The 24954-nt window shown below is 43.5% G+C and overlaps 4 protein-coding genes across 4 annotated transcripts; 3 read left to right on the top strand and 1 right to left on the bottom strand.

Annotated features, from left to right (window-relative positions):
• The first annotated feature begins 340 nt into the window (after positions 1-340).
• Positions 341-1820, top strand: LOC117991556 (lipase 3-like). The gene has a single exon (XM_034979151.2). It carries the CDS (start codon positions 364-366, stop codon positions 1753-1755), a length of 1392 nt encoding a protein of 463 aa, XP_034835042.1. The 5' UTR covers positions 341-363; the 3' UTR covers positions 1756-1820.
• Positions 1821-5699: 3879 nt separating this feature from the next.
• Positions 5700-7506, top strand: LOC117991554 (lipase 3-like). Its single transcript, XM_034979149.2, has one exon. It carries the CDS (start codon positions 5736-5738, stop codon positions 7353-7355), a length of 1620 nt encoding a protein of 539 aa, XP_034835040.1. The 5' UTR covers positions 5700-5735; the 3' UTR covers positions 7356-7506.
• Positions 7507-8159: 653 nt separating this feature from the next.
• On the top strand, positions 8160-19313 carry LOC117991553 (serine/threonine-protein kinase MARK2-like). Its single transcript, XM_034979148.2, has 14 exons — positions 8160-8427; positions 9372-9519; positions 9834-9962; positions 10987-11159; positions 11749-11807; positions 12318-12447; positions 13002-13192; positions 14934-15085; positions 15576-15902; positions 16873-17040; positions 17506-17696; positions 18229-18312; positions 18398-18458; positions 19122-19313. Exons 2-14 carry the CDS (start codon positions 9391-9393, stop codon positions 19197-19199), a joined length of 1872 nt encoding a protein of 623 aa, XP_034835039.1. The 5' UTR covers positions 8160-8427; positions 9372-9390; the 3' UTR covers positions 19200-19313.
• Nup44A (nuclear pore complex protein Nup44A) lies at positions 13572-24829 on the bottom strand. The gene is made up of 9 exons (XM_034979152.2): positions 24601-24829; positions 24136-24292; positions 23689-23842; positions 23416-23523; positions 22774-22887; positions 22102-22260; positions 21069-21229; positions 20138-20285; positions 13572-14408 (listed from the first exon to the last, which is right to left on the bottom strand). Exons 1-8 carry the CDS (start codon positions 24733-24735, stop codon positions 20143-20145), a joined length of 1131 nt encoding a protein of 376 aa, XP_034835043.1. The 5' UTR covers positions 24736-24829; the 3' UTR covers positions 13572-14408; positions 20138-20142.
• Between the last annotated feature and the right edge of the window lie 125 nt (positions 24830-24954).

The following is a 24954-nucleotide window of genomic DNA, read 5'->3' as shown; positions in this document are numbered from 1 at the left end:
CGACGTGATTGAACGACAAACCAACAAACAGACACACTTTCGCATTTATAATATGGGTACGATTTGGGAAACAGTAGAATAGTGGTTGAAGAATTTTACCTAAGTAAAAGTACTTATTATTTTATGCCAGTAGGAGTAGGCCCATTAGATATTTCGTGTCGTATGAATTAAAAAAAAATCATAAGTGTAGGCTTTTAAGACTCATTCTATTTCATGGTGTTTAAGTCGACCATGCCGCAGGATATAACGCATAATGAATTAGAAATTAGAAGCGTAGTGTAAAAAACTTAATAAGTACCTTACAGCAAGGTCAAACTCGCGAGATGAGCTCAGTTTGTCGTTCGACCGTGCGGCTGTTCATACATGATGATTGCCGCTGGATTTACGTTTGTTATGTTATTATTATCATGCCACGGGCAAGAGATATTCCCCTTCGCACGTGCGATAAGTAACACCCTCACACACAACCCGATACTGCAGCTGGCGTCGCAAACATCGGGTGAAGTCATAGCAAACGCTGCCGGCGCTATCGCTGAATCTCCCATCGCAATCGCCCGGACAGCCGGCTCCTTCTACACCTTCCCCTTTCTCGCAAACCGGAAAAATCTGGTGGACTATGCGGACAAGTTCGTCTTAGAATATTATTCCAATGCAAACAACGAAGACGTCACGCTAAGTATCGGTGATCTCATAACGAAATATGGATACCCACTCGAAAAGCACTCCGTTCACACCGAGGACGGCTACAAGCTTCACATGTTCAGAATACCGAGCAACGGATCAGTAGTTTTCCTCATGCACGGTCTAGAAGGAAGCGCGGATGACTTCGTCTTGAACGGTCCGCAAAGTGGACTCGCTTACCTCTTAGCTGATGAGGGTTACGACGTTTGGATGGGAAACGCCCGTGGAAACAAACATTCGCGGCATCATAAATACCTCACTCCTTCCGATTCAGATTTTTGGGACTTTTCGTGGCACGATATCGGATATTACGATCTGCCGGCGATGATAGATCGTGCGCTCCACGTTAGTAATTCCGATACGCTGAAGTATATCGGACATTCCCAGGGGACCACGGTTTTCTTCGTGATGGCCTCTGAGAGAGAGGAATACAACGATAAAGTCACCCTTATGGTCGCGCTGTCTCCGGTAGCGTATATGACACACGTCAAATCGCCGTTGGTCCGGCTCCTGGCGCCGGGAACGCCTCTTATTTACGGGGCGATGAAGAGTTTAGGTGTGTACGAGTTTCTGCCGGACAATTCCTTGTTAACGCCAATAAAACTGTTGATGTGCGGCGATGCGCCCTTGGCAGATATTCTGTGCAGTAATTTCGTGTTTTTGATCGTCGGCTTCGACTTGGAGCAACTCAACATGACCAATCTGGCCGTGATATTGAGTCACATGCCGTCCGGTGCTTCGGTCAAGCAGTTCGTGCATTACGGCCAAGGTGTCGTTTCGGGAGAGTTTCGTCAGTTCGATTTGGGCGTGACGGGCAACTTGGAGAGGTACGGGTCACGGACGCCTCCTCGGTATGCACTGGACCGTGTCCGGACCCCGGTGTCTCTGTTCTACAGCGACGCGGACTGGCTGGCGCACCCCGCGGACGTGGACAGGCTGTACAACGAGTTGCACAATGCTGTGGACATCCACAAGGTTCCGTACGAACCCTTCAACCATATAGATTTTTTGTTCGCGAGAGACTTTAAAAGATTGATTTACAAAAGATTACATAAATTGCTGTCATTATTTTAACAACTCAAATCATTATTGTTATGTGTTTGTTTGAAATAGAGGTGTTATGAAATGAAATAAATATTGCAAGGGATTATGTTAATTTTTGCATCACTATCCTCCCTACAGTACAGTAGAATAGCACAACATACACGGTAGACACCATCGAACCTGCCCATCCAACCCATGGCTCACTACAGAGCACGGGTCTTCTCTCAGAGAGAAGGGCCATAGTCCACCACGCTGGCCATGTGCGGATTGGTAGACTTCACACACCTTTGAGAACATTATGAAGAACTCTTAGGCATGCAGGTTTCCTCATGATGTTTTCCTTCACCGTTAAAGCAAGTGATATTTAATTAATTAAAACGCACATAGCTCCGAAAAGATAGAGGTGCGTGCCCGGGATCGAACCCCCGACCTCCGATTAGAAGGCGGACGTCCTAATCACTAGGCTATCACAGCTTCTATCAACGTAGTGATGTGATATTGATAATTACCTACTTAAAATAAAAAGTGGAATAAAAACAGGCCCATTGTATAAAATCTACGTGGACGGCAAATTATGATTCTATAACTGAATACATAAAAGATAATCTAAATATATAAAAGGAAAAGGTGACTGACTGACTGACTGACTGACTGATCAACGCACAGCTCAAACTACTGGACGGATCGGGCTGAAATTTGGCATGCAGATAACTATTATGACGTAAGGCATCCGCTAAGAAAGGATTTTTGAAAATTCAACTCCTAAGGGGGTGAAAAAGGGGTTTGAAATTTGTGTAGTCCACGCGGACGAAGTCACGAGCATAAGCTAGTAATATTATAACATTCACGCAATACATAGGTAAGTAGAGTTAGAATAATGATGATAATTATTATAAAGTCACTATTGTGTTAGCAAGTGATATTTAATAGGCTTAAAACACATAATAAGTATAACTCCGAAAAGTTAGAAGTGCATGCCTGGGATCGAACCCCCGACCTCCCGATTTCCTAATCAGACGGCTTAACCACACAGCTCTAAAACATTAATCATCATCATCATCACGATCAACCCATCGCCGGCTCACTACAGAGCACGGGTCTCCTCTCAGAGTGAGAAGGGTTTTTGTTCATAGTCTACCACGCTGGTCATGTGCGGATTGGTAGACTTCACATACCTTTGAGCACATGATGCGAACTCTCAGGCATGCAGGTTTTTTTTATTTTTTATTCAGATACAAGTTAGGCCTTGACTGCAATCTCACCTGGTGGTAAGTGATGATGCAGTCTAAGATGATAGCGGGCTAACCTGGAAGGGGTATGGCAGTTTTTATTAAACCCATACCCCTTTGGTTTCTACACGGCATCGTACCGGAACGCTAAATCGCTTGGCGGCACGGCTTTGCCGGTAGGGTGGTAACTAGCCACGGCCGAAGCCTCCCACCAGACCAGACCAGAAATTTAGAAATTATAAAATTCCAAACCCCTGCCAGGAATCGAACCCGGGACCTCCCACTATTAAGACCACAGCGCTCACCACTGCGCCAGGGAGGTCGTCGTTTCCTCACAATGTTTTTCTTCACCGTTAAAGCAATGAATGAATGAATGAATGAATTATTTATTCAATAAAATGCAGGTACAATAGGTACAAGTGATATTTAACTACACATAACTCCGAAAAGTTAGAGGTGCGTGCCCGGGATCGAACCGCCGACCTCCGACTAACCGTCCTAACCACTAGGCTATCATAGCAATCATTATATTTTGTGAAAAAATTAATATCATACTTATTATTACATATATATTAATATAATAGTAAAGTTACACGAAAACCTTGTATAGTGGAATTGTTCCTCTTCCGTGCGAAGCCGGGGCGCGTCACTAGTACTAATATAAATGCGAAAGTGTTTGTTTGTTAATTTATTGGTTTGTCCTACAATCAAGCCGTAACGAAGCAATTGATCGTTGTGATTTTTTGTGTTGATATATACCTAAGTAGTTGAAGACCATGGAGATTGTAAGCTACTTTTATCCCGGAAAATTATAGAGTTCCCACGTGATTTTATAAAACTTTAATTAGCGCCAACGAAGTGACTAGCTAGTCGAAATTCATAAAAGTAAAGGTGACTGACTGACTGACTGACTGATCTATCAACGCCCAGCTCCAACTACTGAACGGATCGGGCTGAAAGGCATGCAGATTGCAGATAGCTATTGACGTAGATATCCGCTAAAAAAGGATTTTTGAAAATTCAAACCCAGGCGGTAAAATAGGGGTTTAAAATTTGTGTAGTCCACGCGGACGAAGTCGCGAGCATAAGCTAGTTGTTTTTTATCAAAAATTATTAAAACTGATAATATTTAGGTCATCCGGCATATCGTTCATCAGTTTGCATGATTTTATTATAATTTTCTAATATTTTTACAGTCACAGTAGGCGAAAAATAAAAATACCTGATTATGGTTATTTTATAAACATTAAGGTGATTACACATAGGTACGGCATCAACAGTAATTTTACTAAGTAATATCACGTTAGTACTATCAGACGACGAGACGTCAAGACGAGCCAAACTCAAGGACGGGGCACTACGTACCTTTTCTCGAACCGTTTCGTCGTATTTTCGATTATATTATTTCCTATCCTACCTATTCTGTGGTAATATTAACATTTTCACCGCGATTAATAGCCTCATCTGGTGATACATTTTGCACGATAATTCAAAAACGATTATGCCTTAAAATAAATAAAATCTGTTTTAAAATTTACAAGTAAAGGCCTTTTATATGATATCCCACTTGATATATTAACCTTACTTTGAAAGTTGAAAATACTAATTATTTGTTCATGAACACAATTTTTTGTGATGTAACCAGAAATTCACGGTTTTCAGATTTATTCCTTTACTTGTGACCTACCTCCGTACGAAATTTCATGATTCTAGGACAACGTGACAGACACGACGGACAGACATACAGACAGACAACAAAGTGATCCTATAAGGGTTCCTTTTTTCCTTCTGAGGTACGGAACCCTCAAAATTAATAATATGCCATTTAAATGTTTCCTTTTGTGAAGTACCAGTGACTACAGACCAGTGTGTATCGACCTTAACAAAATGCCTTGCATTGCAAGTTGCAACATTCTTCTAAATATTATTATAATAAACATTTAATATTATATCCACTCTATGATGCTCGCGACTTTGTTTGCGTGGATTTGTCTTTGTTAAAAATGTAAGGAACTTCGATTTTCCGGGATGAAAAGTTGCCTGTGCCTGTCTCTAAAATCAAGGCTGCAAGATATATCTGTAACTACTTCGACAAAATTGATTGAACCGATCTGATAGGCCGTGAAAATATAGCAGACAAACAGACAGACATACTTGTTTTCGCCTTTATAATATTACTTATCATGGATTCCGTATCTAAAACAGTAGGTATTAGAAACTCTGGAACATGGGTTGGGCTTGGGATGTTTTCAAGAAAATTGTGAAACAGAACGTAGGACTAAGCTCTACAGAAGTAGGTGAATACTGAGCACATTGTACCCAGAGTCCAGACCTAAACTCCAAATAAACTTAAAATCCCAAAATAATTGGTTGGTGGGTCAAAAATATTTGGGTTTTTAAAAATCCCATTAGATTTATTATTTCAGGAAAAAAGTGTCCTGTTTCCGTTCCCAGAATACAACTGCAAGCTATCTTTGTAGGTACCAATATTAGTACAGCGATTGAGATGTGAAAATATAACGGACAGACAGAAAGACCGACATTTATAATATTAGTAGGTATGGATAATAGTTTTATAATATTGATTTATGAATTCTACTTAATAAAAACAGAAACGTAAACCAAAACCTATACGTACATTGACCTAGTTTACAATTTACCTATTGTAATAATTTAATACATATTTTCCTACAGCCGAACAACAAGGCGCTGAGTTTGCAAAAATATCATATAAAAAGTCCGTGTGAGGGAAACGAGGCACAGTCACCGCACATTCTCACAATGAAGGCTGTCTACCTTCTGCTCTGCCTCGCCCTGGCGCATCGCGCCGCCGCCAGCATCTTCCGCCACCAGCACCGTCCGCACACGGACAGCCTGCTCGTCCAACCGCTCGACTACGTCGACCAGTACCAGCACCATGAAAAGGAGATCAAAATGCGCCTCCGAAGACCCGGCTCCTCCTCCTCAGAAGAGACTAAAGAGCGTACCAGCTACGACGACCTGAGCGACTACGCGTCGCCCCTCCGATCTGTCGACAGGAATTGGAACTCCCCACTGTTCTCCGCAGTGATCGCCCCGGGCGAACCGCTCCCCTACGGTGACGCCATCTCCTGGCGCGGCGTCGATATAGCGAACGGCCCGAATTCGCTCGTCAACGACAAGAAAGACATCGAACAAATCTTCAACGACGCCTACAAACTGATGCAACACGTCAGCGAGGAAGACAAGAAGAAGATTCACGATGCCTTCGAAACGACCGCCGCGGCTGTTAACGAGGATGTCCATTTGAACGCTACGCAGCTGATCAAGAAACACGGATACGGAGTAGAAGAACACATCGTGAAAACAGACGACGGCTACTTCCTCACCCTGTTCCGAATTCTACCGAAACAGGTATCCCTCGACGAGGAACCCCGTCCCGCCGTGTTCCTCATGCACGGATTTTTGGGCAGCGCTGACGAATGGCTTCTGAATGGCCCCGAAAAATCACTCGCCTACTTGCTCTCGGATGCCGGATACGATGTATGGCTCGGCAACGTTCGAGGCACGAAGTACTCCCGCCACCACGTCAGCAAGCACGAATCGCACCCCGACTTCTGGCACTTCAGCATCGACGAAATCGCCCTCCACGACTTGCCCGCCATGATCAACTACACACTCAAAACGTCGGGACAAAAGAAGCTTCACTACGTCGGTTACTCTCAGGGCACTACAGTGTTCTTCGCTTGGGCTGCGACTCAACCTGAAAGCAGAGACAAAATCATTTCGATGCACGCTCTCGCACCGATGGTCTACATGAGCCACGTGCGCAGCCCTATGATGCGAATGATCGAGCCGGGCAGCCGCTTCCACGAGCACATTACCGAGGAGCTCGGACACGGTGAATTCAAACCTAGCAAGGAAATCATACACACAGTCGGAGGAAATATGTGCAAGAAGGAAATCGGATGCAAGCACGTGTGCTCGAACGAGAACTTTGTCACTACTGGAGTCGATACCGCTGGAATGGACCCCGAGTTGATTCCTGCGATCGTCAGCCACTTGCCCGGCGGAGCGTCGACAAGACAGATCAAGCACTTCGGCCAGGCGGTGGCTTCCCACGAATTCAGAAAATACGACTACGGCGTCGACCTCAACACCAAGATTTACGGTCACCGTCAACCGCCGAAGTACAACATGGCCGACGTGAAAGTACCAGTGTCTCTCTACTACAGCGAAGAGGACTGGCTGGTGCATCCCAAGGACGTGGACAGGCTACACAAGGAGTTACCTGACGTGAGAGACGCATACAAGGTTCCGGAAAAACATTTCAGTCATATGGATTACCAATTTTCTAAGAAAGCCCCCGAGGTTGTGCACAAGCGGCTGATCGAATCTATCAAGAAGACTAAAACTTACTAATACGTATTTTAGATTGTAATGAATAATAATAATTATTTAATTGTTGTTAGCGTTATGTGTGTATTTGTATTATTAGTTTTATTATAATAATTTAACGGTTGCATTATTTATATTTATCCGTCCATCGAATAAAGATGAATTTCATAATTTACTTTTGTTTTTGCATTTCTACCTCTAAGCTACCTTCACGTGAGATCATGATCTATAGTAAGCGACAGGTCGAGATAGTAATCGGAGTGGAAACGCCCCGCACACCCACTGCGTTAACCCGGTGCGGGCGAGCGCGGGTGACGTGCGAGTGTGCGGGGAGTCCCCCCGCCTCATTCGATTGTAATCTCGACTTGTCGCGTACTATAGTTACTTACCTAATCAAAACTAGTTAGTCAAGACTTTGAGGAATCACCGCCATCTTGAAATTCGACACCAATTTGCATTTTCCCATTATTTTCTAAAACTATCGACTTTAGAGAAATGGAGGTTATTATCAAAATTTTTGTTTATTGAATTGTAGACTTAAAACTTTTTAAGTTTTACAATTATTAACAACAATTACTACAATAAGCACTATCGCCAATTTACCACTGCAGTGGTAAATTATTTTGACGATTCAAAAGAACTTGTAAAAGTTTATTGAATAAAACCTTATACTTATCTAGTCTATTCAAGAATTGGCCGTCCAGCCGCTACCCTGTTCTAGATGCTCAGACATTTTACGCCACGTCTGATACTGCTGACGTCAATCATTTGCAGCAATGAAAAATGCAACTCTTACGGCTTTTGCCTTTCCTTCGTGTGACTCTTGCGGCCGTGTGTGAACTGTGATCGATCTCCTTTAAATTGAATGGCGCCAATACATGCCGATTGCCGGTGATTAAAAATAGTGTCACTAAATGTCACAATGTCACAAATCGTTCCAATTTCGAACTGCAAACAAACGATTCATGTCGTTCGCAAAACATCAATTTTGTATTTATTGTGAATTATATATTACCCGTACTTTCGCGCCACGTGAATTATAAGTGCAGAATGCTTCGAAATTAGGGGTGAAGTAGACAGGGTCAATTTGGAAGAGGTACTTACTCGATAATACATGGATTCTATTTACCGTTAACCTAGATTTAGTACCAGCCGCTCCATAGTGGATTTGTGAATCAAAAGTGGATCTAGGTAACTGGGTAGTTACCCCTGTATATTATCAGGTATATTCGGATGGCAATTCTGAGGTGCACTCGCCACCTATTTTAGGCATGCCGTAATCACATACCCTCTAACAAATAAACCTGGAATAGCGGTGGAATCGTTATAGGTACTCTGTTTTGTCTTTCTCTGTCATCAGTAATTTGACATTTGAAGGAAAAAGACAAAACAGAGTATAACTACTCCACCGCTATTCCAGGTTTATTTGTTAGAGGGTTAGGGTGAAATCTATAGAGCGCACTCTGACTTTACTTAGACTTAAGACAGAGTTAAAATAAGACAGAGCTATATCTCTCACTTAAATCTGTCTCGTTTTAACTCAATCTTAGTCTGAACCAAGTCAAAGTGCGCTTTATAGATCTCAGTGTCTTATCGACTTGAAATTTGCTGCCTACTAAGTACCTTACCTTATACTAAGACCTAAGTGTAAGTAACTTGGGCTCCAAAATTAAAAATTGATAATCTATGCAAATTCATCACGGATCGAGTGACGTCGGGTCTCGAATCTCGATCTCATAACAGAAAGAGATACATATTGATATTACATACCCATTATAGAGATGAGTTTCTGCGACAGAAAGAGATGCGTTTGTTAAACTGCCCATGACAACTCTGTGCGAGAGTAATCGCATCTTATTGCCTCGTAACAAAAGTCACTATTACATGTAAGATGCTATTATTAAGTATTCTGTGGGGACAGAATTGTGGTCCTAACTCCTACCTCATGAGTGTCTCAGTGGAACGCTATATATATATCTAGTAGATAGGTGGTATAGTTATAGGTACGTACCTACTTAAATATTTCGAAATTCCTTGTAGGTTTTGGAGCAATAGCAAAATGGGTAGCATAACCCGCAGCAAGGGGCAAGTGTCCAGTGTTGGGAACTACTTGATGACCGGCAAAGTGTTAGGAAAAGGACATTTCGCGAGGGTGGAGGAGGCGACGCATAGAATTATAGGAAAAAAGGTCCCGTACCTACTTCTTTATCTACATATATAATGTATATATCGAAAAGCTGACTGACTGATTGACTGATCTATCAACGCACAACTCAAACCACTGGACGGTGCAGTAAAGTGCTGTGCGTAATCGCCGTAAGGGAGTAAAATGGGGGGTTGGTAGTCCACGCGGAATGAGAAAATTATGGAGAACTCTTAAGTATATGCAGTTTCCTCACGATGTTTTCGTTCAAGTTAAAATAAGTCGTATTTGATTGCTTAAAGCCAAAACGTACATTTTAGGTTCGTATCAGAAACGTTGAGCAAAAAGTTTTATTTCAGGTGGCAATAAAAATAATAGATCTAACGTGCATTAAAGAGGAGTACGCGCGCCGCAACCTGCACCGGGAGCCTCGCGTCATGGCCAAGCTGCGGCATCCCTGCATCGCGGCGCTCTACGAAACTATGATGGTATGTACTTTATATAATAGATCTAACGTGCATTAAAGAGGAGTACGCGCGCCGCAACCTGCACCGGGAGCCTCGCGTCATGGCCAAGCTGCGGCATCCCTGCATCGCGGCGCTCTACGAAACTATGATGGTATGTACTTTATATAATAGATCTAACGTGCATTAAAGAGGAGTACGCGCGCCGCAACCTGCACCGGGAGCCTCGCGTCATGGCCAAGCTGCGGCATCCCTGCATCGCGGCGCTCTACGAAACTATGATGGTATGTACTTTATATAATAGATCTAACGTGCATTAAAGAGGAGTACGCGCGCCGCAACCTGCACCGGGAGCCTCGCGTCATGGCCAAGCTGCGGCATCCCTGCATCGCGGCGCTCTACGAAACTATGATGGTATGTACTTTATATAATAGATCTAACGTGCATCAAAGAGTACGCGCGCCGCAACCTGCACCGGGAGCCTCGCGTCATGGCCAAGCTCCGGCATCTCTGCATCGCGGCGCTTTGTGGCTTTACGAAACTATGATGGTACAAAGTCCTGGGAATCGCTAATGCGCGTGGCCGCCGTTTTAGTGACGTCAGCACTAGACTGAAGTTTCGGGCTGATGGTATATTTTTACTTAAATAACGTTATGAGACATGGTTCCAGCGCAATAGCAATTTGCGGGACTTATATGTGGTACTCACTTTATAAAACGTGACGGCGGGAAATCTCCTTGAGACTCTATGTAAAGACCAATGGAGCATGGTTATGACTTATGAGTTATGGTGAGGTGCAGTTTTGCGAGGGTACCTAGGTAGGTATAACAGCTCGCATACTCAACGCGCGATTTGATGTTTGATAAAAGTTATTGATTTGGTTATCAAATACTGGATTTAGAAATTGCAAGTTGCCCCTGCCAGGAAACGACCCTACGACCTTCCACTTATAAGACTACAGCGCTAACCAATGCGCCAGTTGCCTCCGTTAGCAGCAATGATTTATAATATAAGATGCAGAGAGATAATGCTGGCTATTTGTCGGCAGCACGGGCCGCGGCTGTACGTGGTGATGGAGGCGGCGGGCGGCGGCGACCTGTGCGCGTTGGTGCTGGCTGCGCGAGGCTCGGCGCGCGGCCTACCCGAGCCGCGCGCGCGCGTGCTCGCCGCGCAGCTCGTGTCCGCCGTGCGCCACATGCACTGCCGCGGTGTCGTGCACCGGTGCGTCAATAGCTGCGTACTGATAACTGACTGACCGAGCAGTCTCGCCAGGAGTCGAGACGAGTCAACACCATATATATGTCGAGTTATCTGTCTGTTTCTTACAGGTCGTAGGTAAGTGCGAGCGAAACAGACAGATAACTCGATGACTCAGTTTAAAATGCGTCGACTATAACACATTTATAAGTTACGCCGATGTACCTGGCAGAAATCTTATTTTTGAAAGGCGCGAAAGTATCTCGGCCAATCAAAGCGCACGCCTATCCGCTATTGGTGGTTGCCTACGCGCCATGTTTTGTATAGTACGCGTCACGCGACAGGTTAACATTTGAAATGGCAGTCGGGGAGAGACACCCCGCTCAGCCGCACAGTCTCCGCGCTAACCCGGTGCGGGCGAGCGCGGGTGACCCGTGCCATGCGGGTGTGCAAGGCAGGGAGACGCCTCACCACGATTGCCATCTCAACTTTTATAAATGGTAGTAGGTACATACATTTTTATTATTTGTCTGGGCCCCCTTTCGGCACAGGTAAATAATAGTAGGTATGTTCTGTTTTTATCAATAATCAAATATAATGTGTATTTTCTCAGGGACCTGAAAATGGAAAATATTATGCTGGATAGTACAAAACAATTCATCAAAATTGTTGGTAAGCTTAATTCTAGTCATGCTGCACCTTTTAATTCATTTCAATTTAGTGAAATTAATTTTCACAGTGATTTTATAGGCACTTTTTGATGGATAGTGATATTTCGATTATCATACATGGATACAATAGTTTGCTACATTCAATTTAACTGGGAATGATTATGATCAAAATTAAAAGCGTTGATTTTTCGTACCGACTTATAATCGTTTGCTGCATTAAAATTAACTATTTAGATGTTTTTCTAAGCGATGCGAGTATTGTCGCTCGCACACTCTTTAGCATCTCAGCTCTGGTCGATGACGCGCAAAATTTAAAAAGAAAGCGGGATTAAAATGTAATAAACATTGGAGATCTTCGATTTTGCTTCGCAATTTTTCACGGGCTACTTTAAGTAATGTAGCAAGTGTTACTTATGAAAAGGCTTTTCACGTGATTTTTCACATGCTATCTGCGAAATGGTCCAACTCTGATGCCTACTTACGTTTACAGCCAGCGATGCTTTGTCCACAGATTTCGGGCTGTCGAACTTGTGGAGCGCAGGCGGGGCGCTGCGTACCCCGTGCGGCTCGCTGGAGTACGCCGCGCCCGAGCTGTTCGTGGACGGCCGCCGGTACGGGCCTGAGGTCGACCTCTGGAGCATGTTAGTGCTAATGCTATAACGAAGGCTAGTGGAGCGTGTGAAGCGCGGGCGGGGCCCTGCGTACCCCGTGCGGCTCGCTGGAGTACGCCGCGCCCGAGCTGTTCGTGGACGGCCGCCGGTACGGGCCTGAGGTCGACCTCTGGAGCATGTTAGTGCTAATGCTATAACGAAGGCTAGTGGAGCGTGTGAAGCGCGGGCGGGGCCCTGCGTACCCCGTGCGGCTCGCTGGAGTACGCCGCGCCCGAGCTGTTCGTGGACGGCCGCCGGTACGGGCCTGAGGTCGACCTCTGGAGCATGTTAGTGCTAATGCTATAACGAAGGCTAGTGGAGCGTGTGAAGCGCGGGCGGGGCCCTGAGTACCCCGTGCGGCTCGCTGGAGTACGCCGCGCCCGAGTTGTTCGTGGACGGCCGCCGCGCGAGGTCGATCTCTAGAGCATGTTAGTGCTAATGCTATAACGGAGGCTAGTAGAGCGTGAGCGGAGCCCTGCGTACCCCGTGAGGCTCGCTAGAGTACGTCAAGGTCATGATTTAACCATAATGTGGTTTGTGTGCAGAGGCGTGATCGTGTACGGCATGGTGACGGGTGGGCTGCCGTTCGCGGGCCACGGCTCGGGCGGCGCGACGGGCGGAGCGGCAGGCGGCACGGGAGCGGGCGAGGGCGTATCATCGCGGCCACAGCTGCGTGCAGCGATCGCACGCGGTTTCACGCGCAAACAACGCGCCGCGCTCGCTTGCGTCTCCGTGGGTAACGTAAACATTTTTAACCTCATGTACAGTTCTGCCACTTTTATAAGTTACACCGATGTACTTGCCCAGAAATATTATTTTTGAATGGCGCAAAAATATCTTAGCCAATCAAAGCGCACGTCTGCCAGCTATTGGTTGTTGCCTACGCGTAATTTATTTTCGCGCGAATTATGAGCGAGATAGCTCGAGTCTCGGTTGTTCTTGTGTTTAAAATCTTACCGTCAAGCAATAAGGTCTGTATTTCATTGGTGTATATTCTTGAATGACTTGATCTTTATTTCATGTAGAACAAACTTGAGTCCCTTTTGCTACGTTAAAACCGGTACTTTTTCAAAACAATCTAGATTTAGTTTTTGTCTTTTAAATAAAAACAAAAATACTGAATTATTATTTATTTTAACAAATTACGAAAAATTTAACAAAATTATGAAAGAGCGCCATATTTATTCGATGTCTGAGCACATCATAACGTTGGGTTTTATCGAACAATTAGTCAGACAAATATCCTCTATCAGTATAGCGCTCTGTCTGTTGCGTAATCCCATACAAATGATAGAGACAAAAATCCTAGTGGGCGTTAAACATTTTTAGGCATCAACCAATTCGAAATTCAATAAAAACATAGTTTCGTTTGTGATTGGTTCGTCACTCAAAATGGTTAACGCCTACTGAGATTTTTGTTTCTATCATTTGTATGGGATTACGTAACAGAGAGCGCCCTATACAAATTTCTTTCCGTGAAACCAAACCTGACAAGAGCCAGTCTATATTTGTCATAATTTAATCCATACTTAATATTATAAATGCGAAAGTGTGTCTGTCTGTCTGCTAGCCTTTCACGGTCCATGCTTTCAACGGATGTTGACGAAATTTGGTACAGAGATAGCTTGGATCCCGGGGAAGGACATAGGCTATATTTATTATACATTTTTATCCCAGGAAATCGAGTTCCCATGGGATTTTTAAAAATCTAAATCCACGCGGACGAAGTCGCGGGCATCATCTAGTATATAATAAGGACTCAAGGTACAGGGTTGTTTTCCTTTAGAAAATCAACATACCCAATGAATCCGTTTCCAGCTGATTACAAAATATCAAGTTAAGAAACAATTTGAACACGAGACACAGTTTTTGGGAATCACTATAGTATTCAGTCTATGCTGACAAACATTTTTACACTTCCCTTGCGAGTTGGTCCGCCCACCCTGCGAAGCCTGAAGCAAACAAACACACATATTATATAAAAAAGGCGATAGTTTGTATGTAAGTGTGTGTGTGTGTGTGTGTGTATGTGTGTGTGTGTGTGTGTGTGTATGTGCGTGTGTGGTTGTTACTCTTTCACGCTAAACTACTGGACTGATTTGGCTGAAATTTGTAATGGAGATAGATTTTTATCCCGGTAAATCAAAGGGATTTTTAAAAACCTAGCATCCAAGCATCACCTAGTCTATATATACCTATATAAAAGGAAAAGGTGACTGACTGATCTATCATCGCACAGTTCAAACTACTGGACGGATCGCGTTGAAATTCGGCATGAAGATAGCTATTATGACGTAGGCATCCGATAAGAAAGGATTTTTCAAATGTCAACCCCTAAAGGGGTAAAATAGGGGTTTGAAGTTTGTATGAAAGTCTGTCAGTTTTGATGCAAGTGCCGACTAAAATTGTACAAAGTTTCGACGCTGTCAAGTGATCAATGCCCGAACGCATATTCTTGTATAGTTAATTATTTGTAGAATGCAAGATATTCATCCAGCAGCTGATTGAGCCCAAAGTGGAGCTTCGGATGAAAATCGAGGAGGCGGCGCGGCACCGCTGGATCAAGCGCCCCGGCATGAGGATGAAGACGCATCCTCTGCTGGCGCTAGAGCCCAACGCCAACAGAGAGGTGATAAAATTACAACTAAACTGTACGGGAGCGGTGTCTGTGTGCTGGACCGTAGCAATAGGGAAATTTCCCTCCGAGCGGTGTTGTGCTCAGGGCGCCAGCTGGGCCGACAGTTAAGATACAACCGTCGGAAACTTCTCGATATAGTACAGATTGCAGAGAACTTTGTTAGTGCGAGTACTGTCGGCGATACATTTGTTCGTGACTACGTTATGAAACGTTATCGATTGAATTGCGCCATCTAGTTACAACTGTGGCAACCGCCACAAAATCTATAATGCTTTTAGGAACGCAATTTACAAGTGGAACAGCAAAGGCAAAATTGACAATGTATAAAACGACCACAGACTAGTGATATTCATGTCCTAAAGTAGTGTTATATTTTTTTCCACGCGAACGATGACGATGATTTTTTTTTGATGCGAACGTCACCCCTTCTTCCTTTTTCCGATTTCCTTTCTTTCTTACTACAGAGTTATTGAAATTTCAGATATACAGAGAATTATCAGAGCTCAGCGGTCAGCCAGTAATGGACGTGGTGGCTCACATAAAGGCGGACCCATTCGGCGCGATCGCAGGGATGTACAACATCAAGAGCCACTTGCATCAACTACAAGCGTCGACTGGAGTGGAGCTGCTGTGGTCGGCGAACGCGCAAGAACCGAGACCCCTCACTCCGCCGACGTACCTCGCCAAGTGTGAGCAAGACCCCTGTACCAGCCGACTGAGCTTGCCGCTCTCGAACAGTTATACCTCCGCGCGAATAAGGCAGAACGAAGCCAAACCACAGTCTTCTAAGCCGACAATCCCCAAAATGGTAAAATATTGCAATAATGAGCTTGCTTGACAAATCAATTCTATCTCGGCGCGAATAAAGCAGAACGAAGTCAGACTATTCTCTATAAAGCGCAAGTCCGCCCACATATGGAGTACTGCTCTCACCTTTGGGCTGGAGCACCCCATTACCAACTCCTTCCATTTGATCGGATCCAAAGGCGGGCTGTTCGACTTGTGGATGATCCTAAACTAACCGGCTCGTTGGAAAGCCTGGAGCACCGCAGAGACGTTAGCTCTCTATGCGTGTTCTATCGCCTTTATAATGGGGAGTGCTCTGAAGAGCTTTTTGACCTCATTCCACCCTCCTTTTTCTACAACCGCACCGCGCGCCACCGTAAAGAATTTCACCCTCACCACCTGGGTGTCTGGTGCACTTCCGTCCGCTGTGCCAGATCCTTCTTTCCACGCACATGCAAACTGTGGAACCAACTCCCATAGGCGGTGTTCCGACTAGATTACAACATGGGGTTATTCAAGGGGCGGACAAACAAATTCCTAAAGCTCGTTTGCTCGCTATCTCTATTTAAAAAAAATCAGCAGGCCCATTCAGAACACTTCTATAACATAAATATCGATCGATTCGGTAAGTTGTACGATAAGATGTATTTTCAATTTTTAAAGGGAGTCAGTTCGCCCACGCGTCGCGGTTGAGACTGCAGCTGTGTCCTTTGCAGCTGTTCGTGTTATGTCAGTCCAAACAAGATCTGTAACCCTCAAGTCGCGCCCAAAGAAGTTTCTTTTAATGACATTAATTCCACATACAGTACGCGGCAGAAAGTAATATATATCGGCCTTTAGAATAACATTACGGCGTAGAGCGTTGTCTCTGTCACTCATACCTATATGTCGTTTTGTCGGTCTCAACGACAGACTACGAGTCTGCTATATCTTTCTAAAGGTCGATTGTACATTACTTTCTGCCGCGTACTGTAATTTTTTTTGTCTATTAGATAGTAACACACAAAACGGACACGGCGGCGACGCGGTCGGTTCCGCAGAGGTACATAGCTCCGCAGAAGTCTGAAGCCAAAACTGTGCTGAATGAAAAGCCTTTGACGAGTCCAACCGTTCCCAGCAGACCCTTGAGCCTATACAGTTTGAGCAAACCTATTTTTAAGGTTATTTAGTTATTTATCTATTAGATTTAGATAGTAACATCAGGGTGAGGAGACTCTCGGTTTGATCCTGAAATAGAGATCTGTCAAATATTAGGCTAGATAGGCAAGATATTTAGTCGCTTCATAACCCATCTACCGTTAAATGTAGGTAACATTTGACGCCAGCCGGTGTAGGTGTAGCCTCGATATTTTCTAATTACCTACCAAAAGTGCACCCCATTCATTCAATATTCGAAAAGAAAGAAAGAAAAACTTTTATTTTTCATTCATTTACGTTACACGTTTGTTTGGCTCACGAAAATTGATATATGTACCTACCATTTTATTCAGATCAAATTGGCTGTGGCAGGCTGACAAACAGACGAGTGATCCTATAGGTAAGGGTTCCGTACATCCGAATCAAAACACGGAACCCTAAAAAATCCATGGCAGAGTAATAATTGCAACCGTAATGATTTTATATAGGCATACGATAACGGGGATGGGCTAGACCCCAGACTGACGCGTATCGAGGAGCATTCCAACACGGAGGGCGTGGAGGCGAAGACGCGGCGCAGCAAGCTAGTGCGGAGGGTCAACCTTGAGCCGACCCGGCTGAACAGCTGCCCCGACAGACCGAGGGAGTTCTACAGCAAAGCGGCGGATCGACTACCCAGGTTGTTTTTATTAGTAGTATTTATTTTGATTTTTTTATTTTATATTCGTCAGCTCTACCGTTGGTCTGGGAAACCTAAGCTGAACAGAAACTGGATTTCCCATTGTTCTTTTTAGAGACAGAGTAAACTTTAATTTTTCTGTACTCCTGTAGGCGGCGGTACATGGGAGATTAGATTTGAAGATAGAATTGAACTTCAAAACCACTGGGATTAGGCCCATTTGCTTTGATGTTATAATACTCGATTCAGTTTCGATGCTTGCAATATGTCAACACTAGATGATGCCCGTGACATTGTACGCATTTTTAAAAGTTCCGTGGGAACTTTTCGATTATCTAAGATTATAAATGTCCATATCTGTGTGCGGGATGCAAATTACCTCTGTACCAAATTTCGTCAAAATCGGTTCAAGGGATGGGCCGTGGAATTTCACACACTTTCGCATTAGTAATAACAGTATAGATTGTTGAGGTGTTCTTTGTACAAAGACTACAGAGTAAACTTGAGATTGAATTTGTTTTATTGTTTTCAGTTGGCGAAATGGAGTATCCACCACTACATCGGCGCGTATTCTCCTACAGAGCAACGCGACTACAATCAAACGCGCTTCTTTGGGGTAACTTCGAGCATCTATGAGTGTATAGCTCTATGGGTAGAATTTACACATGTATTATATTTCAATCATATAATTTTTGTTGCAGAAACATCGTGAGTCCCCATTCCTCATCAAACAGTCACTGCAAGACTGAAAGAGCGATGCCGGTTAGTAAAGAAAGCCCGAAATTTTCTAGATGTAAACATGGTGTTATTCTTCTTGTAGATTCTAGAAGAAAAAGACGTATTACGAGTTTGTCATTAGCTGATTTTACACTACACGTATTGTAGCTCTCAATCGGAGTGTGCAGAATTGAAAGTGTGCATGCAATCGCGAGGGATTGTTAATAACCATTTTTTTGGCTGTCAAAACATTAGCGCGCAATTGTCCACGCGATTTACATCAAAGAGTTGTGTTTGTCTTGCATTCAATTTTTAAAATTTTCCCCGTGAACTAGAGGCTTGATTTTTTAAACATAGGTTGGAACTGGATGACAAAGCAACATCGATCGGTCGGTCGGTCGGTCAGTTGGCGCCCACAGACTTGCAGGTTGGAAAACACAAGTGAAGAAATATTGTACGGTCGGCCTCAGAATTCCGCAAAACTATTGCATCAAAAACCAGTCGCACTTATGACCTTTTTCTATAAACACGCCACACAAACACTCAGATGTGAGGCTTTGTAGAGCATTGTCTCTGTCACTCATACCTATATGACGTTTTGTCGGACTCAACGACAGAGACAGCGCTCTACCAAACCGCTATAAATTATTTGTTGCAGAGCCTAAAGTTGCTTATGCGTTTCTGCTCCTAATAACGGAATGTTTGCAGGCGGGCTGGTACACCACCAGAGCGATTTCCCGCGAGGCGCACCTACAACGGACGCGACGATCAACGCCATTGAAATGAGCCTGCTATTCAAGCACAAACATTTTCGAAGAGCTTATTTTTTAAGTGTTTACACGATTAAATTCTTGGAGACCAATTACAGTTAATTTTAAGCGAATAAATTTATTCCACTGCTATGGCATCTAGTTTAGGGCCTGACCTCGAAACCGCAATTCGAATTTGCAACGCCTAAGAGCCAAAACACAAAACTGCGACGCGGTGCGAATGCGCAAGCAAACGACTATGACGCAACTCAAAACTGCAATTCGAATTTGCAACGCCTTAGAGACTTAGACCCAAAACACAAAACTGCGACGCAGTGCGAATGCGCAGGCAAAAGACTGTGTGTGTGTGTGATGTAACGATATTCGTGCCGCAAGGCGTCACTGCTAGGTTTGGATAATATTCATTCAGGGATCGTGAACAGTAATTATAGTCTTCGACAGGTTGAGATGGCAATGGTCCCGCACACCCGCACGTCACCCACGCTCGCCCGTATTTTTTTATGCGCCCGTATATGGACGTATTTTTTACTACTAGGGCTACAAAGAGATAGTGTACCTAAAAGAATTAAGAAACGTAATGGAATTACGTGAAAAGTTAATTTGTGTTTTACGAGGTGGAAATAAAAGTCAATATGCCATGTGATATTTTAGAAATTCGCTTCTATTCCCTTCCAATGTAAATTGAGCCTTAGTGACAGGTGTCTGGCGTAGCATTGGGCGTGTCTGGCACTACACCAACCGATATCAGTGGAAGGGCATATACAAGGAGTTGACGTTATATACACACACGGGAATGCTAGCTGCGTGTAGGTGGTATGTCTGGCAAAGTGCGTGATATGTCTGGCAAAGTGCCCGGTGTGTCGGCCATGACCCCAGAAGTGTCTGGCATAGTGTCAGGGGTGTCTGGCATAAACACAGGAGTGTCTGGCATAGTGACAGATGTGTTTTCATTACCGGTGTCAGTGGTAGGGCATATGAGCAGGGTTGGCCATGGCCGCTAGCCGCGTGTAGGTTGTGTGCGTTCTTTGAGGCGCGGTCGACTCTCCGCCCGCAGAGTCGCTCTTGAAAACCGCCACGCACTTCCACTGGTTCATGTATTGCACTGAAAATTAAAGATAATCAATTGAATATTACTTACTAATATTATATTTTTAAGTGAGTTTGTCTACTAACAAATTGAGCAATAGTTGCTTCAAACAAAATGATTTTATTTATTTATTTATTTTATTCATAGTAAAAGCTTGAAAGCGGGAGAGAAAAAATTGAAATACAGTTTCGTTAAAAATTTCAACTCCTATCTATTACGGTTCACGAGATACAGCTCGCTGAAAGACGGACGGACAGCGGAGTCTTAGTAATAGGGTCCGTAGTCTTAGTAATGGCATTCTTTGTGTTCTTGTTTAGAGTTCTAAAAATGAGAAGACAAAAGCGAATATAAGGGTTGGCAAGTATTTGATTACAGGGGATGTTAGGTAAAAGTCAAGTTTAGGGAGTTGTGGAAAAGATGAGATAGGGTGGAGAGCTATAGAAAGGTAGAGATGGACAGAGGAAGGACGTGAAGGAAAGGAATATTTAAGATGACATTTTTCCTTTTCTTTTTTATGTAATATTTTTAGGATCTATTTAGCAACCTTATTTTAATTTAATTATTTTGTACTTATTTATTTGACACCTGTTTGTAAACCTGTATCAGCAAATAAATAAAATTGAAAATTGAAAAGACGGTATAGATATACCTAATAGACAGAGGTAGCGATGGAGGGCAAGGGAGGCAATTTGCACTTTCTACAGTCACCAGAGGAAGCATAGGTAGAGTGCCACTAATGAAAGAGATCGAGAGAGAAAGAGAGAGTGAGAGGAGGAGAAGGAGGGAGATAATACTCACTCTTCCACAGCCGAACGCAGCAGTCGTCGCCAGAAGAAGCGAGCAGCGTGCCAGTAACGTTCCACGACACGCGCCACACACAAGAGCAATGCTCCTCGAAGGCTGCCATCACTTCCGTTTTGAATCGGATGTTGCCGCCGTTTGTTGTGCTGGACGATTCACTGTGATACAAACTATGCGTGTGAAAATAACTCGTAGCTTTAGTTTTTAAGTTTGCGTAATAATTATCACCACTATATCTTACAAATCCAACAAATGACAATTGACGCATCACTCATCATTTTGGACTCATACAGTCATGATGTACTGCAAGCCATATAGCAGGTATCACTTTTTTAAAAAAAAAGAATATTAGCCATGTTAAATGAATAATATTCCCCTTTCCTCTCCAACTAAGCGTCAGGCTTGTGCTAGGAGTAGGTACGACAATACTGCAACGGGCGGGGTTTGAACCGTCGACCTTTCGGTTTTCAGTCCACTCCTTTACCGGTTGAGCTATCGAGGCTCTAAACCATATTATACCCGTATTATAAATGTGAAAGTGTGTTCATTTGTTGGTTTGTCCTTTAGTCATGTTACAACGGAGAAACGGATCGACGTGATTTTTTGCATGGGTATAGATACCTGGTACCTGGAGAGTGACATAGGCTACTTTTTATCCCGGAAAATCAAGGAGTTCCCTCGGGATTTTTAAAAAATCGAATTCCATGCGGAACAAGTCGCGGGCATCAGCTAGTCTTCAATAATTCACTATGAAGCCTGAATCGCGTTAACGAAGTGTTATCTTCAGAAAACTCTATGAAGGAGTTCCAAGATACAACGGTCGCAGCTCCAAGGTAGATTTTCTTACTGTTATGGTCGAGTCCACATCACACTGAAAGCGAATTGAAACGAAGCGGCGCTAATTATTCCGTCTCACTCACACACTATGTATAGGTATAATGCGTAAGTGAGGTCGAATGATTAACTCTGCTCCTTTCGATTTGTTCCTTTATTGGCATGCTGCGTGGGGCAGGTCGTCACAACAACTCACGGCAACGGCTCGAGTTTGATGATCCTCACGTCTTTGGTGGCGACGGCGAGCAGGTGGAAGGCGCGGCCCAGGTTGGGCGCGAAGGCCAGGTCGTTGACCGGCTCCGTCACGGACGGGAGGCACTCCGTCCGAGTCCAGCGCCGGGATGCCTCACTGTACCTGAACAAATTAGTACTTTGAGCTTTCTGTCCACTGCGCTTATTCTGTTTATTCACCCAAAAACACCCATGCTAGGGTGTATACCCAGTATCGTTTCCGAGTATACACCCTAGCATGGCTGTCTTAGTTTGCGCTTACATTACAAACAGCCCTGCTAGGGTGTATACTCGGAAACGATACTGGGTATACACCCTAGCCAGTAGCGTGCACAGTGTTTGAAGCCAGGGTAAGCATTAGTTAGGTAGGAACCTATTTACTGGCAGGTCATAATGCAAAATATGCATTGAGCAATTACAACTGGGGTAAGCAGTGCATTTATGCCTCTATGCCCTGCACGCCACTGACCCTAGCATGGGTGTTTTTGGTGAATAAAGTGACGACATCGTCCACTGAAGCGAAGCAGAATAAAACTAAACATTTAATTAATAAAAAAATAAAGAATTTCTTTTTCAAACAATGTGTTAAAGGCAAGTATCTAATTAGAAATTCATCTTTAAACGTTGACTAACTTACTCATAAATAAAGACTTTTTCGCTGCAAGCCACCTTGTCGCTCTGCGTCCCCGTCGCGCTCGCGATGTTGGGCTCGTCGCTGCCCACCGCCAGCATGGGCGGGTTAGAGTTACTTCTGAAAACCAATTATGTACCTACAGGATAGTCGCTTTTTAGGGTTCCATACCCAAAGGGTACAGACAAAGAGGCCCTATTTGTATCACAAATTTATTTCATATGTCAAGAATCTCCAGCCTCAGCATGGATGGAAGGAGTGGAATTTCCAGAAATTCTTTTCTAGTGACTGATGAGCCTATATTACAAAGTCAAAATCATATATTTTGTTCAAAATATTAATAGGTAATAAATTACACTGTTTGATGGACGGTTATTGGGTTTGTAAGATGATTTGTAAGGTGATAATTTTACGCAAACTTAAAACTAAAGCTACGAGGGTTCTAAACGCGCCCAGGTCTGAAAAGAGCCCACAAAAAATTCAGCCAGGTATATTTTTATTATCACCACTTTACATATAAGAGGAAACTAGTGTTAAATTTTCAAGTTCTTATTTCACACAAAACAAGATCTTTCTTTCTTTCTTCTCTCTGGGCTGGTTTCCGCACTTAATACGTATCTGCAAAAAAACAAAAGATATCGTAGTTACCTTGATAAAGAGGGGTTCCACGATAAACAGCTGATTGAGACTTTAGTAGGTATCTCGTGTTGGAGCGTCCACTGTGCTAGATTCATCACATCTGGTGCTTCGTATATCCTGTAAACAGAAAATTCAATTAAGGCAAAGAATAAATAAAGTTTACCAGGCAATAAGCCTAGGTCATAATATCGCTTTTTCTGATTGTAATAATGGTTGATTCATGTTTTCCGGAATAGACCAGCTGTTTCATATGTATAGTTCAAAGCTTACAGAAAATAGTACCTTATAATACCATCAGCAGAGCATGTGACCAAAAGCAGTCCCAAGTGCTTGGGGCCAAACTTGACATCTGTGACTGAGGTCCTGGAGTCCACAAGGTTGGACCTCTTCACCCAAGTGCGGAGACCCTTCTCTGAACCAGACGCTGTTGTGTCTCCTAAACAATGAGATAGGAATATTTAATTTTTAATTGACATTTGGAACCAATCAGTACAATACTTTCTTAAAATTTGTTTGCTCAGAAAAGTGCAACCTATGTACACCGAACATTGACTAAAACTAATGTACGCCAAGGAAATACAGACCTCATTACTTGACGTTACGATTTTAAACACAAGAACAACATACTCATGCTATCTCGCTCATAATTCACGCATAGGCAAAAACCAATAGCGGATGGACAGTACAGTGCATACAGACTTTAAGATGTTTATTTAAAAGAAAACTAACCAACTTCTTCCCATATAGCGGCAGTCCTATCAAAGGAGCATGTTGCTAAGACCTGTCCAAACTCAGGGTGCGCCCATGTCACCTTCCAGATGGAGCCATGGTGAGCCTTCCAGCTTGCTGTAAGCCGCCAGCCACCTTGGCCATCTGCATCCCACACCTGGAAATATCAGAACCCTAAATAGTCTAAGATCCCGCATTATAAATATCTACCCTCATCCGTTACTTAATCATGATAAATATATGCCAGATAATGTATAAGATACTCTGTATACCCGGCAACCCCATAGTCACGGCTTCGGCTGCAGTCGTTCACCAGACATACGGTAGGTAAATAACTAAATAGATACGGCCTAAAGCTGCAACCAGAATACTCAGACAATCGAAAGTTTATCTTTTTCTGTATGGTCAACGATCTTTGCTTTTCCCGAGAGAATAAATTGAAGAACTGCAATAACATAACCTTACCTTTACGTACTGATCACTCGAACAAGTGGCCATTCTTTCCCCGTAAAAGTCGTACGCCACATCGTGGATAAGGTCTTTGTGATCAGCGATAATTGTTTGAGATTCAAATAAATTGGTTGATGTTAATTCACTCATTTTTACAACTATTTATTTAAAAATAATAAACAACAAGCCGCCTCAAAAGTTGGAATCAATTCGTTTTGTTCTGTTTTTGACCACGGACCAATAACATATAGGATACAGACCACCAACTCCATAGACGATGTTTGTTTCAGTAGTAAGGGGAAGTGGGAGGCAAGGAGTTTATATAACAAATTGTCATTGTTGTAGTGATCGTCTGTCTCACATTTTATT

This window comes from Maniola hyperantus, chromosome 20 (assembly GCF_902806685.2).
Source record: "Maniola hyperantus chromosome 20, iAphHyp1.2, whole genome shotgun sequence".
Taxonomy (NCBI): Eukaryota; Metazoa; Arthropoda; class Insecta; order Lepidoptera; family Nymphalidae; genus Maniola; species Maniola hyperantus.
The sequence above is the reverse complement of the archived record's forward strand: the minus strand, read 5'-3'. Positions and strand labels throughout refer to the sequence as shown.

Bases quoted from the DNA above. Each gene is read 5' to 3' on its own strand.
- LOC117991554 (XM_034979149.2), top strand. From the start codon at position 5,736: ATGAAGGCTGTCTACCTTCTGCTCTGCCTCGCCCTGGCGCATCGCGCC.
- LOC117991553 (XM_034979148.2), top strand. From the start codon at position 9,391: ATGGGTAGCATAACCCGCAGCAAGGGGCAAGTGTCCAGTGTTGGGAAC. The intron at 9,963-10,986 runs GTATGTACTTTA...ATTTGTCGGCAG, and splicing joins CGCTCTACGAAACTATGATG to CACGGGCCGCGGCTGTACGT. The intron at 13,193-14,933 runs GTAACGTAAACA...AATTATTTGTAG, and splicing joins GCTCGCTTGCGTCTCCGTGG to AATGCAAGATATTCATCCAG.
- Nup44A (XM_034979152.2), bottom strand. From the start codon at position 24,735: ATGAGTGAATTAACATCAACCAATTTATTTGAATCTCAAACAATTATC. The intron at 23,524-23,688 runs GTACTATTTTCT...TTCTGTTTACAG, and splicing joins TCTGCTGATGGTATTATAAG to GATATACGAAGCACCAGATG. The intron at 20,286-21,068 runs GTGAGTATTATC...TTTAATTTTCAG, and splicing joins CTGCGTTCGGCTGTGGAAGA to TGCAATACATGAACCAGTGG.
- LOC117991556 (XM_034979151.2), top strand. From the start codon at position 364: ATGATGATTGCCGCTGGATTTACGTTTGTTATGTTATTATTATCATGC.